The 15,882-nt window shown below is 44.3% G+C and overlaps 1 protein-coding gene across 3 annotated transcripts; it reads left to right on the top strand.

Moving 5' to 3' along the window:
• Positions 1–2,901: 2,901 nt before the first annotated feature.
• Positions 2,902–12,234, top strand: SLITRK5 (SLIT and NTRK like family member 5). 3 transcript variants are annotated; one of them, XM_043478112.1, is made up of 2 exons: positions 2,902–3,039; positions 6,250–12,234. In XM_043478112.1, exon 2 carries the CDS (start codon positions 6,258–6,260, stop codon positions 9,141–9,143), a length of 2,886 nt encoding a protein of 961 aa, XP_043334047.1. In that variant the 5' UTR covers positions 2,902–3,039; positions 6,250–6,257; the 3' UTR covers positions 9,144–12,234. The 3 variants fall into 3 exon arrangements, with proteins under 3 accessions (XP_043334047.1, XP_043334048.1, XP_043334049.1); XM_043478113.1 differs by lacking the exon at positions 2,902–3,039 and adding an exon at positions 3,428–3,679; XM_043478114.1 differs by lacking the exon at positions 2,902–3,039 and adding an exon at positions 3,698–4,429.
• The last annotated feature ends 3,648 nt before the right edge of the window (positions 12,235–15,882 follow it).

The following is a 15,882-nucleotide window of genomic DNA, read 5'->3' as shown; positions in this document are numbered from 1 at the left end:
GTGTTGAGTTGTAGCATGTATACATATCACATGACTATATATTGTTGAATACAGACTAAAACATGTTTGCCTCTAGATAAAAATCTTGCTCAAATTAGATCAGCTACATGATTCATTTATACCTTTTCTAGGCAGTAGTCAACAGTCAAAGCAAACAAAAGTCTACACACTAAAAAACGAGGCCCTTTCTTGTTTTTATGATGTTTTCCTTCTCCATTCTTCTGTTCTTGTCTCTTCATGTCACAGTATTTTCTCAAAATTCACTTTCCCGCAGGGAAGCTTACAGAGACACCTAGTGGTAAACTCATGGTGGCATCTCAGGCCATCTTCCATACTGAGTTAATGATAGAAAGTTGTCATTAACTTATCTAACCACAAGAGGTAAACTAGAATACTTTTAGTGTCAGTGTTTCTAACAAAATTATAACCTAAATTAATTGCAAACATGTTAATGCTGCTTAACAAGCTTTATTTTAATTAGGATAACAAAGTAAAAATAACATAAAACCAACAATTAAACTAAAATTTGATATTAAATGCAATTGTGAAGATTTAGGAAAGGAATAGAAGAAGGAACTAAAATAACTATGCTTCAGTTACTTTGAGAAGTCTAATAATTATATGTCACTTCATACCCATTGAGAACTTCTATAGAGATTATCAACATTGAAAAATATCTCTGTGATAGAGCTTAACATTTATATTTCAAAAGTTTCTAACTGTAATTAACATGTAATTTGAAAATTATGACACTTAAATACTTTCATTTTGCAAATATAAAAGCAATTTTATACTTTAAAAAATTTCTACAGTGTTTATATCATGTTAGAAGATAATGACTAAACAATAAAGCAGCAAGCCTGTTTTGGGTGAAGTTTAAGTTGCCTGTTTATATAAAGTACCTGTAACACTAGGACTATCATTCCTAGGCCAAATGGTTGTAAATTTACTAGGAAGTTCTCTTATTATAATACTTTACTTTTAATTATCTGATACTATAGATTTCTTTATAGATTTCTTCTTTTCTCCCTCCCTGGTAACTACCCCAAATTTAAGCAAAACTAACAAAATCTTTCCAAACCAAGTATGAATGGTTTTAGTAAAAAAAAAAAAAAAAGAAAGAAATTGCAAAATAGACTCAGAAGAAATTTCAAGAAATATTGCAAAACCTGAGAAGACTATCATACTCACCACCTCTAGAAAACTCTTTCTAATTCAACAGAGAGGATGTAGAAAGGCATGATAGTGGCAATATGTATATACATATTTCTCAGAATTAATTTTGTATGTAATCAGGGTATTATAACCACAATGTTACCCCAAATATTACCAAAAAGGACACGATAACAGTTATGTTTAAGACAACTACAAAAAATACTACATAATTAATTCCAAAATTAAATGGGTAAAATACACTTAAGTGATAAAACTAGCCAGTTATCAAAAGAACAGACATTGTGTAACTCAGCCTACATTGAGCCACTTAGAAGGATCAACTTTTCTTCTATGCCTCAGATGGACTACCAGCTCTAGTATTATAAACTGTGGAAATGTGCCTTATGAAGGTAAAGACTCCCTTTTGGGGAGGGAGCTCTCTGGTTTCATGAAAAGAGCCAGGAATACTTACTGTAGAGAAGACGCTAGTAGAGTTTAGCAGGTGACTCTTCAAGAAACTTGCCTTCTATCCTTACTGCATTTATTTAGGGATTTCCAGCTTTTTAGTATACACCAAATAATATTCACAATCTCTCTGAGAGTCGTTCACATCCCTTGTATCGCCTAGGCATACTTATCAAACGTAATTCTTAAAAAAAAAAAAAAAAATTGCCCTTGTTGGCAGCTAGGATGGACCACTCCCTCTTCCAGGGTCCTTTACAGGACAAGAGACAGCAGCACGGGCTGTGTGAGTCTAATAAACGCGAGGTGGAAAGCAGATCATCAGCCCAGAGCTGGAATCAGCTGTTCCTGACCACCAAGCAGCCTGACACTGTCGGGGTTATTTCCACTCCTCCCTTTTTCAATCGGAGGGTTCCAACAGTCCCACGCTCGTGTTACGCACATGGTCCAAGACTCCTCTGTCTCCCACGAAGGTGGCAGTCGGGGCGGGGGAGGGGGACGGGGGCGGCGGGGGGCGGGTAGTGGGGAGGCTCCGGTAGCGCCGCCGGAGCCCGGGGACGCCTTCGCCCTCGGCTGCCATCTATCGGCCGCGGAGCGCCCGCTTCGCCCCGGGCCCATCATGTCTGCTGCAGCTTGGCTCGCACCAGCCGCGCGACAATAAACAAGTGCACCGGACGGGGCCCTGCGCCCGCGCCGGAGCAGCTGTCTCAGAGACCCCCGCGAAGCTTACCGCGTGGCCACCTCCTCGCCGCCCGGGAGGGAAGACGCGACTTTTCTCTGAGTTTTGGGGGGTTTTTTAAGAGCCGCCGGGCGGCCGGGACACGCCACAGGCTTAGAACAACGCTGTTCCTGCCCTCCCGGCCCCTCAAGGATGTCGGAGATAGAGAATCCCAAATAATGAAGATCGTGCGCCGCATCCGAAGAAGGCATAGAGGAAAAGCCCCTGCAAACACCCGGAGCGACGAAATGGCCAAGAGGATGCGGGAGCCTTCCACCCACTGATCAGGGGCCGCGGCGGCGGCGGCGGGCTCGGCGCGGGGACACCGGCGGCGGGATCCCAGTGCGGTGGTCGCCGCGGCACAGGGGGGGCGGAGGACGACGCGGGAGCCGCAGCCGCCGCGGGAGCAGCCGAGGGGCCGGTGCCACCTTCGCTCGCCCCCTCTCTACCATGTACAGTGTGCGCTGCAAGAAGAAGGCGGGCGATGCATGTACACCCCTGCGCCCCGCTCCCTCTGGCTCGTCCCCGGGCGTGCGCCACTGACCAGGGGGGAATGTGGTGAAGACGGCGAGGACAGCCCAGGGGGGAGGGGAGGGCCGGCCCGCGCGAACCCAGGCCGGCGGGTGCCAGGAGCCAGAGGCGGCTGGAGGGGGCGGCGGCCGCTGCTGGCTGGGAGAAAGTTGGCCCCTAGGCAGATGGCAACTGTAAGTACCCGCCTGGGGGGACGGGGGGGGGGTGCGGCGGACGATGGCGGGGACCCCGCGATCGCGCGGTGGCGCGGGCTTGGGAGCGAGCGTGCGAGTGAGCCTGAGTGTGAGCTGTTGCGAGCGATCGGCGAGGCTGACCGTCACGTTGGCTGGGCCGCCCGGGGCCAGGCAAGCCCGCTCGGCGTCCCCCTCCTCGGGCTCCGCGCCTCCTCCCCTCCTCCAGCAGCTCTCTCCCCGCCCCGCCCGGCTCCCGGCCCCTACAGCGCGGCGCCTCGACCGCCGGTCCTCCGCCGCCCCCTCCCCCTCCCTTCCCAGCCCGCCGCTCGCGATCTCCCCCCCCCAACCACCACCCGCCCCGACACTCCCCCCACACCCCGCTGCCCGCTCTAACTACCACGGAGAGCGCCGGGGACAGCCTTTCGGGGAGCCCCGGAACCCGCGGTCGCCACCGCGGCGGCGGCCCGGGGCTGGCGGCGTCCGGGCGCCTCTGTCCTCGCAGCCGCCCGGATCGCGGTGCTCGCCCCGCCTGGACTCGCAAACCCTAGTGCACACCCCAAAGAGGTTTTTGGATTTGTTTTTTGTTTGTTTGTTTTGCAAGGGTGGCTATGATGAGTGGGCCTTGGAGATGTGAGACGGGGTAAGTCGGCCGTTTACTTTGCCAAAGAGGCTCCAGCGTGTGTGTGTGTGTGTCTGTGTGTCTCTGTGTGTGGCGGCCGGGTGGCTGTCTTCCCCTCTCCTCCCGCCCCTCCTTCCTCCCCTTTCCCGGCCTTCGCTTTGGGGCGGGGTGGGGGAGGGGGAGCCTCGCGTTCCGGAACTCCGGGGGCTCCTGCCTGGGGGCCGCCGCGGGAGCAGCTGCGCCCTGGAGCCGAGGGTCCGGCCTGGGTGCCGGGCTTCAGCCCACCCGTTCCCACGAGGCTTCATGCGGGGATGCTTAGGACGACGATCCAGGGTTTAATTCTTTGTGGGCAGGAGGGGGGAAACAGATACAGCTTCCCCGCCCCCGCCCTCCAAAAAAGAAAAAATCTGAGACTCTGAGAATGTGCATCGTCCCCGCGAATTTACATCGGAGGTGCGTTTCCCAGTCAGAAATGTCAGCCTTGCCCGGCTCATTCAACTTTATTTGCTCAAATTTTCGGGCTCCTTTGATAGCAGGGAGGAGGGAATCGGGAGTGGGGTGAGAGGGAAGCTCTTCGACCCTGGCGAGCCAGAACTGAATTAAAGTTGTAAACGCTCAAGTTTAATATTGGCTGGACACGTTTGGCGATGGGCTGTCAGAGCGGGTGGGAGGTGAATGGGGGCGGGGAAGCGCCGGGCAGGAGGGGGAGGGGACCCAGCCCCCGCTGAATGGCTGTGCCGATTTGATCCAGCGGAGAACGGCGATTTCAAGGTAAACGTTTTGCTTTCATAGAGGGTGTCTGTGCCGCTGTTAAGCCAGGAGGTGTTTTGTCGCTGGCTGCGTTGGGAGGTCGGGGATACTTGCAAGGTTTAGACACTGTGGGTTCCCATTCGTCTCGACACGTCTGGGTGACCACACGTGAATGATTCGCAGGCATACTTGCACACGTGCGTGCGAATGCAGGGGCTCTTCATAACGCGGGCTGGAGTCGACTCGGGGATCCAGATCGTGGTCTCCAGGCTTGAACCCGTGCTTCAGAACCGTCTTGGCTTTAGTTAGGGGTTGCGATTCGACATCAGACTTCGGGGGTGGTGAGGCAGAGCCAAGCAAGGCTGGACAGAGAAAAAAGGCATTGGTTCCACGAGCCCAGCATTTCTACCGAATGTTCCCTCTCCCCCTTCTTCCCCCAACCAACGCAACACACACTCACACACACTCGCTCCATTTATGTCCTTTCCTTCTGAGCGCTGCTGTCGACTCGAAGTAGGAAGTCGAAGGAAGCCTTTAAAGGGGCAAAAAGAAAGCCAGAAAGAAAAGGGAGAGGAGGGTCAGACTGATTCCGTGGGGAGATGAAATTCGGATATTAAAACACTGACTTGTATCACTTGCTGTCCCCCCTTCCTTGCTCCCTTCTATTTTGCCTCTTAATCCCCAAGTCCCCTTTCTGAAGAAAGAAGGGGGGGGGGGGAGTAAAGCCTTGATAATTAAATATAATAAGCAACTCCAATGGTGGGGATGTGGCGAGGTGGTAGTTCAGTCCCAATCTTGCTAATTTGGTAGGGTTAGTTTTGCATACCGTGGCAAAGAGACGCGGAGCCCGAGATGAGGGAGGCTTTGGCGCTGGTCCTTGGTTTACTTTTAGCTGATTCCGGGTAAGCGGTGGGAACGTCTTCTTTAAACTCCAGGTACCCGGAGCTTGTTCCGGGATTGCGGATGCCTTCGCAGAGTTCTTTGTAATCCACCGTGCAGAACTATTTCAGTGGCTTAAAAATGCGGTTTAGTAGCGTCGCTGACATGATCAATGAAGTGGACGCAGGGCGCTCTGGGGAGGCGCTGCTAAATGGCACCGTGCATGCAATTAGGACGCTGATGTGCTTAATAGCGTGATAGTGAAGTCCACCATCAAAGCGAAAGCGCTCTCCTTTTTCTCCATGCTCAAAGCTCCCGAAGACAATTGGCCTTAAGAGCTTCTTCTGGGTCCTTTTGATGCCTTATCTTGCATGCTTTTTGCCTCTGTGAAAAGTATTCTTTAGGTTCCCACCCTGGCATTTCCAGCGATGGTTTTAAAATAGCCCAAGTATTGTGGCTCCTGGGCTTTTCCGTGAAAATGGGAGACCTTCACGGGGAACTGTTAACTGAAGAGGTTTTGAAAGAAAACCAGAGGGACAGGGTATAGGTGAGGTGGGGAACCTGATAAATATGGTGCTGCTTTTCTCTAAAATTTAAACCGTGAATCTGAACTGACAGCCATTTTATGTATATTTATGGATTGGTTTTGAAAGTGGTGGGGGGGGGGGACACGCAAGATCACTAAAACGGGACTTTGTCTAACTTGCCCTTATCTTGTAAGGAGCAGCATGTTCCTGTTGTCATTAGGGAATGAAATCAACCTTTAAATCAAAGTGAATATCAGATTTTAATAAAGTCTGGAGAATGTCCATGTACCTCGGGGTGTGGGGTGTCATTACTCTCCCCTTCTTCTGTATGTCAGAAAAACAGTATTAGGAAGGAAAGAGACTTTCTGATTGATCCCTTAAGTTTTTGTCATATTCTGTTGTTTCCTTTTTTCCCCCCCTCTCTCTCCCTTACAGGAGATAAAATGCACACGTGCTGCCCCCCAGTAACTTTGGAACAGGATCTTCACAGAAAAATGCAGAGCTGGATGCTGCAGACTCTAGCGTTTGCTCTAACATCTCTCGTCCTTTCGTGTGCAGAAACCATCGATTATTATGGGGAAATCTGTGACAATGCTTGTCCTTGTGAGGAAAAGGACGGCATTTTAACTGTGAGCTGTGAAAATCGGGGGATCATCAGCCTTTCAGAAATTAGCCCTCCCCGTTTCCCAATCTACCACCTCTTGTTGTCTGGAAACCTTTTGAGTCGTCTTTATCCCAATGAGTTTGTCAATTACACTGGGGCTTCGATTTTGCATCTGGGGAGCAATGTAATCCAGGACATTGAGACCGGGGCTTTCCACGGGCTGCGGGGTTTAAGGAGATTGCATCTGAACAATAATAAACTGGAACTTCTGCGTGATGATACCTTCCTTGGCTTGGAGAGCCTGGAGTACCTACAGGTCGATTACAATTACATCAGTGTCATTGAACCCAACGCTTTTGGGAAACTGCATTTGTTGCAGGTGCTTATCCTCAATGACAATCTCTTGTCCAGTTTACCCAACAACCTTTTCCGTTTTGTGCCGTTAACGCACTTGGACCTGCGGGGGAACCGGCTGAAACTTCTGCCCTATGTGGGGCTCTTGCAGCATATGGATAAAGTCGTGGAGTTACAACTGGAGGAAAACCCCTGGAATTGCTCCTGTGAGCTGATCTCCCTGAAGGATTGGTTAGACAGCATCTCCTACTCCGCCCTGGTGGGGGATGTGGTTTGTGAGACCCCCTTCCGCTTACACGGCCGGGACTTGGACGAAGTGTCCAAGCAGGAACTCTGCCCAAGGAAACTTATTTCGGACTACGAGATGAGGCCGCAGACGCCTCTGAGCACCACGGGGTACTTACATACCACCCCGGCCTCGGTGAATTCCGTGGCCACTTCTTCCTCTGCTGTTTACAAACCCCCCTTGAAGCCCCCTAAGGGGACTCGCCAACCCAATAAGCCCAGGGTGCGCCCCACCTCTCGGCAGCCCTCCAAGGACCTGGGCTATGGCAACTATGGCCCCAGCATCGCCTACCAGACCAAATCTCCGGTGCCTTTGGAGTGTCCCACCGCGTGCACTTGCAACCTGCAAATCTCCGATCTGGGCCTCAACGTCAACTGCCAGGAGCGCAAGATCGAGAGCATCGCAGAGCTGCAGCCCAAGCCCTACAACCCCAAGAAAATGTATCTGACGGAGAACTACATCGCCCTGGTGCGCAGGAGTGACTTCCTGGAGGCCACGGGGCTGGACCTCCTCCACCTGGGCAACAACCGCATCTCCACGATCCAGGACCGCGCCTTCGGGGACCTCACCAACCTGAGGCGCCTCTACCTAAATGGCAACAGGATCGAGCGGCTGAGCCCGGAGCTGTTCTACGGCCTGCAGAGCCTGCAGTATCTCTTCCTCCAATACAACCTCATCCGCGAGATTCAACCTGGGACTTTCGACCCGGTCCCGAACCTCCAGCTGCTATTCCTGAACAACAACCTCCTGCAGACCTTGCCCTCAGGCGTCTTCTCAGGCCTGACTCTCCTGAGGCTCAACCTCAGGAGTAACCACTTCACCTCCTTGCCGGTGAGCGGAGTCCTGGACCAGCTGACGTCACTCATCCAAATCGACCTGCACGACAACCCTTGGGATTGTACCTGCGACGTGGTGGGCATGAAGCTGTGGGTGGAGCAGCTCAAAGCGGGCGTGCTGGTGGACGAGGTCATCTGCAAGGCGCCCAAGAAGTTCGCCGAGACGGATATGCGCTCCATTAAGTCGGAGCTGCTGTGCCCTGACTACTCGGACGTGGTGGTGTCCACGCCCGCGCCCTCGTCCATCCAGGTCCCCGCGAGGACCAGCGCGGTGACCCCCGCCGTGCGGCTGAACGGCACCGGGGCGCCCGCGGGCTTGGGCGCGGGCGGAGGCGCCGCGTCGTCGGTGCCCTTGTCGGTGCTGATCCTCAGCCTGCTGCTGGTTTTCATCATGTCGGTCTTCGTGGCTGCGGGGCTCTTCGTGCTCGTCGTGAAGCGCCGGAAGAAGCACCAGAGCGACCACGCCAGCACCCACAACTCCGACGTGAGCTCCTTCAACATGCAGTACAGCGTGTACGGCGGCGGCGGCGGCGGCAGCAGCAGCGGCGGCGCGGGGGGCCACCCGCACGCGCACGCGCAGCACCGCGCGCCGGCGCTGCCCAAGGTGAAGACGCCCGCGGGCCACGTGTACGAGTACATCCCCCACCCCCTGGGCCACATGTGCAAAAACCCCATCTACCGCTCGCGGGAGGGCAACTCCGTGGAGGATTACAAAGACCTGCACGAGCTCAAGGTCACCTATAGCAGCAGCAACCACCACCTGCAGCAGCCGCCGCCGCCGCCGCAGCCGCAGCCCCCGCCCCCGGCGCAGCTGCAGCCGGCGGGGGAGGACGAGAGGCGGGAAAGCCACCACTTGCGGAGCCCCGCCTACAGCGTCAGCACCATCGAGCCCCGGGAGGACCTGCTCTCGCCGGTGCAGGACGCCGATCGCTTTTACAGGGGCATTTTAGAACCAGACAAACACTGCGCCACCACCCCCGCCGGCAACAGCCTCCCGGAATACCCCAAATTCCCGTGCAGCCCCGCTGCTTACACCTTCTCCCCCAACTATGACCTGAGACGCCCCCATCAGTATTTGCACCCGGGGGCGGGGGACAGCAGGCTGAGGGAACCGGTGCTCTACAGCCCCCCCAGTGCTGTCTTTGTAGAACCCAACCGGAACGAGTATCTGGAGCTAAAAGCTAAACTAAACGTTGAGCCGGACTACCTCGAAGTGCTGGAAAAACAGACCACCTTTAGCCAGTTCTAAAAGGCAAAGAAACTCCCTTGGAGCTCTTGCATTTCAAACAAACAAGCGAGCAGATACACACGCGAACCCCATTTGATTCATTGTGTTGTTTCAGCGTTTAGGGTGAAGTGCCTTGGCACGAGATTCTCAGCTTCGGCGGAAGACACTGAAAGGGTGTGCAATTTCCTTTTAATATCACACGCGGGGAAACGTTTGTGTACACTGGGCACATCACTTTCTCTTCTTGCGTGTGGGGGAGGCGAGGAGAAGGGCTTTATGGAGGGCAGTTTGCTTCGCGGGTGACTTGTTAAAGGTCGTAGTCATTTTTGTAGTGTTTGGAAGTGTTGAGAGTGGTGGAAGGTGACAGCGCATAGATTCTCCTCTTCTCTTTTATTCTTTTCCCCTTTCCCTTCTCCCCCTTTGAGCCATGGGTGGGTCTAGATGGCTTTTGTGGAGAGATTAGCACACCCCCAACTTTAATAGAAAGTTTGTTGTTGTTTTTTTTTTCTTTCTCTCTCTCTTTCCCCGTGCCCCATTCTCTCTCTCTTTCTTCTCTGCTTCCTCTCTTTCTCTGCCTCCCTGCCTCCCTCCTCTCATTCCTTTCCTTTCTTTTTAAAGGATGTGTTTGTATGCATTCTGGACATTTGAATTAAAAGAACAAAAGTATTGTGATCTTGAAAAGATCACCATAGATGTGGACAAATCATTAAAATTACAGAGCTATATGATCCATAATTGATTAGTCAAAATAACTTATTGATGAAATATACGAATATTTTATTGTAGCACCTATTTTTATATGCACATTTAGCATTTCTCTTTCCTTCACTATTTAGCCTATGATTTTCACAGAGGTGTCGCACTATATCAGGAGCTGTATTTCCAAAACTGAAGTGATATCAGGAAGGCATTTAAAATCTTATTAAAAATATGGAGAACTTACATTTTAAAGGTCAATGCAACCCACCCAATTGGATCTGTAATTAAAAAAAAAAAACTGATTGTATCCCAATGTATAAAAGAAAAATATTTAGGGCAATTAATTGGGCCATTCCAGTGAGAATCATGTGCAAGTTTCTGGTTTTATTAGAGAAGATTTAAAAGTATTTTTATTAGTCAACCAAAATGATGTATTGATTTGACTACTATTGTAGCCAATTTTTGATTGTTTAACCAAACCCAGTTGCATTTGTACAGATCCACGTGTACTGGCACCTCGGAAGACCAAATGATGGACTGTACAAATCTCTATATAATGTCTTTATCCCTCTGGGCAGCAAGCAATGATGACAGCCACAAACAGGATCTCTGTAAGATGGGGCTACTGTTGTTACAGTCTCATGTATCCCAGCACATGTAATTTTTTAAATAGTTTCTGAATAAACACTTGATAACTATGTCAAATATGAGGGACTGAAGTAATGATTACTTAAGTGCAAAGAAATAGCTGTGTGATTTAATGAATAACCATTGTTAATTTAAGACAGTAGCTAACTTCTACTCCTAAAATGTCCCCCTAATGATCAAATATATATAATTGCACCTTTGTTGGTTCAGGGAAGTATGGTTATCTAAATGTGTCATTTAATGTGCTCATTCATGAAATTTCAACTGTTTACTTCTTTTCCTTTCTGAAGTATCCATCTAACATGTGGAGCATGGTAAGTAATGTACTGCATATTGATTTTATATTTTGTAATACCAGTATTATTTATTTGGTCTACAATTTTGCATAGTTTACCTTCTGTAAAGCTACCTGCAACAACCGTGATGGGTACTTTTATCTCCAGTTGATCTATATCCTAAATGTCAAAATGTTGGTGAGTATAAGCTCTTCATGTCTGAGTAAGGTTTGCCAGTGAATTAGATTATATTCAAGGGTAGGAAATGTTTGGATTAATTGAAACTTAAAGAGCCACATGCTTCATTGGTGTTTGGTACATGTCTGCATAATCTCACCGGCAGTATGTACAATGTCAAGGGCTGTTCATGAACTTTGTTTAAGGAACATTTTCCGTGGCATTCTGCCACAAAGAGGCAGCATTCACCCATGAGTAAATTGACAGTAACTGCTTGAATTCAGATTGAACAGGTGGTAATAGTTTCCCTAAGGAGTTAAAAATAAATAAATAATAATGCTACCTTGGCCAAGAGAAGTAAACTATCCCAGTTCTGTGCAACCTTTTCCCTTCCAAATTTTTTTTTCAGAGGGCAAGTAATAAATGTCATGATATTATCATGGAAACAATGTATCTCTTACTCTCCATCTACCTCCTCCATGTTAGATCCAGGATTAGAAGATAAATATAAATGATAGTTTTTGCCTTCACAATTGGGGTTGCTATTAATTTTGTCTTCACAGTGGGAGTTATTTTTCTTTAAAATTGCTTTCACAATATTATCGTATATAGATATGGCAGTGTTGTACAAATTATAAAATATTAAGGCAAAGTGGAATCCTCCATGTAACTAAGTTTTATTTCTTAATTGATGTATAAAAACTAAGAGGCAACAATTACATGAAGTCAAAAATGTAGGTCTGGACAATAGAAGTAACTTCCAGAAAGTTTGTTGATGTATTTTGCAAAGATTTACAAAGTAATATTATTGTTTTCAAACCAGCACTATTTCATATAATCTTGTTGCTGTAGGTGGTTTATTTCTACCTCTACTCTTCGTAAGGTATCCAGCATTTTTTAATCTCAAAAAATAACAATTATATAATTTATAGAAAGAAGTTATTTCTAATTTTTAAATTATACTCTTCCCATCTGTATGAAGAGGATAAAAGGAAACTTATCCTTGCCCTAATAAACTTGAAATTTTAACATATAGAAATCATGAAACTGTGTAGAATTTAAAAATGAATTATTTTTCTCCTTCCATATGGTTTCCTGCCAAAACACTGGCATATACAACAGAACATAATTTGTGTGGTTTTGAATATCTGAATTTTGGGTTTTCAGGTATACTGAGTAAATAATTAAATTGGGTATATCAGTGGTATATGATTGGATTAAGGAACCCAGGAAATTCTTTCTATAGAATTTTGGAGAACAACAGTATGTAATGTTTCAGACATCAATTAAAATTTGAATGCAAACTAAGCTTACTCTTTGTGCTTGTTCAATTTGATATGTTGCATAATCTCATACAAATATATCTCCAGGTAGAGATTACAAAATCTTACTTTTGTCTATATATATATGATTATAGTGTAGATACTTAAATTATCTCAGAGAAATATATTTCATGTAAATGTAGATAATTTGTATGCTGATATTCAAAATGCCTTGCAGCTAAACTAATGATTGCAGTTATGAATTAAACAATTCATAACAATTTTAGCATCATACTCAGAACACGTCTTTTGTTTAGGCAACAATATCACCTCTATGTGTGTGGAGTGGAAATTTTTGATAAATGTCCTGGATATCCATCTCTGCCCCTCACCCACTGTTCCCTCAGCCTTGATAGGAAAATCAAACTAGTATGTAATGAAGAACCCACACAAAATGTGAAAAAAGTCAGAATTTAGGAAAAAGTTTAGAATTTAAGAACTTAATCTAAGATGTCAGTTTCTTGCCCTGTATCTTTAATCCTATTCTCATGACTCAGCAAAGTATTCAAATTACATATATATATGTATGTATAATATTTATTTCTGGGCTTTCTTACAGTTTTTTTTCCTTATGTCTCACCCTTCCCTCCCTCCTCTCTCCTTATACTTTCTTTTCTTCCTTTTTCAATAAGGCAAGGGAAACAATGAGAATAGTTCAGTCCTTGTTTGAAATGACAAAAACTGGTTACTTAATTTCAAGAGTTTAATAGATTGTTCCCAAAGTCACGCAATTCCAAATTAATGAAAGTAAAGCAGAACACAAATATGTTTCCAATTCATTTGGAAAAATACTTCTGTTGCACTTTCAGATGGCCCCAAATTAAGATATTTGCAAAAGTGGGAAAATATTTCTTATAACAATTTAAGAATAAATTTTACACTGAGAAAGAAGAACTAAAAACAACAAAAGCGGCAATTTAAACTCTGGAATGTAGGAGCATTTAATGTATTGATTTTCAAAGGAAATAAAACGTGAAAGTAATAATTTAACTGATATTAAATCAGCTGTTTAATTTATGCATAATGTTCTTCATACCCATTGAAGTTCTCTATTTTGCAAATACAAATATATGAGGATAAAATTAAAATAGTTGGATGAACTTTAGTCATGTTCCTAAAAGTAATCATCTAACATCTAAATCCAAAGAACTTTATGTCAATCAATATTGCATTTGACAACTGACCATTTTATCAGATTTTAATTCAATTTAATGCCTACCTGTAATTACCTGTATTTCTGTTAGTATATGTAGCATGTATGTAGCAGACAAAAAATGTATTATCAAAGAGCATTCCATACCCAATTTTCATTTCAATATTTTAATTATTTCAAATTATACTTTTGTGCTTTACACTTTAGGCATGTTTGATGGGGGGAAAAATTAATGCAATATAATTTGAATGTGATAATAATATACTTTTTCTTCCTCTGTGGCAGGGGTCAAACATTTCTAGCGTTGTGGCAGTATCACAAAATGAATATCTTCTTTTTTTTAAGAGCAACATTTAAACTTAAGTTTGAGTGATTTAGATTATTTCTTATAAAAAGAACTTTCAAAGATCAAAACATAAATATTTCAAAGAGAACTAATGTAATGAAAATATGAAATAATTTGACTTTTCCACTTTCTATCTACTGTCAAAAGAAAAATGTAATGATATATTGCATAATGCTAAGCTAATCAGGTTCATTTTTATTAGATACAAAGAAAGCCATTTATAGAAGAAAAGTAATACCCATGAAGATATGTTGAATGGAAGTCTTGCAAAGTTTTTTTTTTTTCTTTTTTTAAATTAGGTATCTTATCAGTGAACATGAAGGAAATTGTATATTTCTGCCATAAAATAAACATGTTCATTCTTCAAAATTACATACGTTTCTAAAAGTTGAAAATATGAAACAATGTCTTTATGAGGGAATTTTTTTAGGTTAACATATCCAGGAATGGAATTATGGCTTTTTTCAAACGGAAAACTCATCAGCATCGTGGTGGAATTTCAACAAACTTATTTGAAAATAATTACATTTTAAGACATATTTCCTATATATCATGGTGTAAATTCAATTCAAATTTTTGATATTTCAGTACTGAATCATATACATGCTAGTGGTAGATTTTGGTTACATTTTAGTATTCTGGAATATGCATATTTTAGATTTTCTTACAAATTGATTTCTACCACCAGTAATAATTTCTAATGTTTCCAGCTAACACATTTTTAAGAATCTGATTGTATAGTTCATTAAAAACAGAATTTAATATTGAATATTGAAAGTAAAATAACCATATTTTCAATTTGTAATTAAATACATGTCCATTGAAATAAAACATAAAGGGTGGCAGTAACCCCACATTATTTTTTTTTTTTCAGTCATGGATGCTTTCACCTTTATTTTTCTTGATCCCATGTTAATTGATTAAGAAAATTCTTTGTCAGGTACTACTGTAGAGACTTTACCAGCATGTTTTAGCCTCGAGAGGTTCATCAAGCTGTTGTAGACTAAAATTCCAAATAGTAAGTGTAAAAATTGATACATAAAAAAGGAATACCTGGCCAATTAATATGTTTGCCTGTAATGATATATCTATTTAAATTAGCCATATAAAATTGTGTCTTTTACCATTATAATATAATACTTTTGCTATGTTTAAGTCCAAAGTCAAAAAGAATATTTCACTTCTGAAAATCCCAATAATGGGAAAGTTACAGCTATCAAATTTATCTAAATCCTGAGTTTTAATACTGACTTTAAATCTCCAATCCCAAAAATAAAGTTTATAGTGCATGTTTTTCTTTGTTACTGAACTCTGCCTTCTCTAAAGTTCCCTAAAGATATGTAAATGCATATAATGTATGTCTTTTATGCTTTGCTTTTTGATTAACATTTGAAAGTGAAAATGAAAGTGAAAGTGTGAGTTGCATAGTGGTATCAGACTGTTTGCAACCCCATGGACTGTAGCCTGCGGGCACCTCTGTCCATGGAATTCTCCAACAAGAATACTGGAGTGGGTTGCCATCCTCTTCTCCAGGGGATCTTCCCAACCAGGGGATTGAACCCAGGTCTCCTGCATTGCACGCAGACTCTACTGTCTGAGCCACACATTTACGAACTAACACTTGTTAAATTATAAATTAAATTTGGTTTCATTCAAACTGTATCCTGAATTTTATAATTATCCCCAAGTTTTCACAGCTAGTGAATAGTATATTTACATAAGTGGCTCCAAATGTGAACATTTTGATTCAGAAATTACTCATGTATGTCAGAGAATATTTAAAATCACTCACCATACTGCCATTTAAACTCATTTAATCAGAACAATTTTTTTTTTTTTTTTACCCAGTTAAGATTTAAAAGCCCTAAGTCTTAGGTGAAAATTTAGTATCTCATTAGAAACTTTTAAAAGAAAAAAAAATGTAAAAGATAAATACTGAGTATTGGGATATCTTCTCCGAAGCTAACAAAATTGTACATACAGTAAACCATTATTGTGTGTTTATGTAAAAGTATATATTTTATTAAATTTCTTGTTTCATATGCCTTGAAGAATTTTGACTTTCTACAATGAACCCTGTCTTTATTTAAGTGTTTATCTCATTGAAAATTTTTATCTTTTGTTTTGCATAGGATGTGAT

The sequence above is a fragment of the Cervus canadensis genome, chromosome 9 (genome assembly GCF_019320065.1).
Source record: "Cervus canadensis isolate Bull #8, Minnesota chromosome 9, ASM1932006v1, whole genome shotgun sequence".
Taxonomy (NCBI): Eukaryota; Metazoa; Chordata; class Mammalia; order Artiodactyla; family Cervidae; genus Cervus; species Cervus canadensis.
The sequence above is the reverse complement of the archived record's forward strand: the minus strand, read 5'-3'. Positions and strand labels throughout refer to the sequence as shown.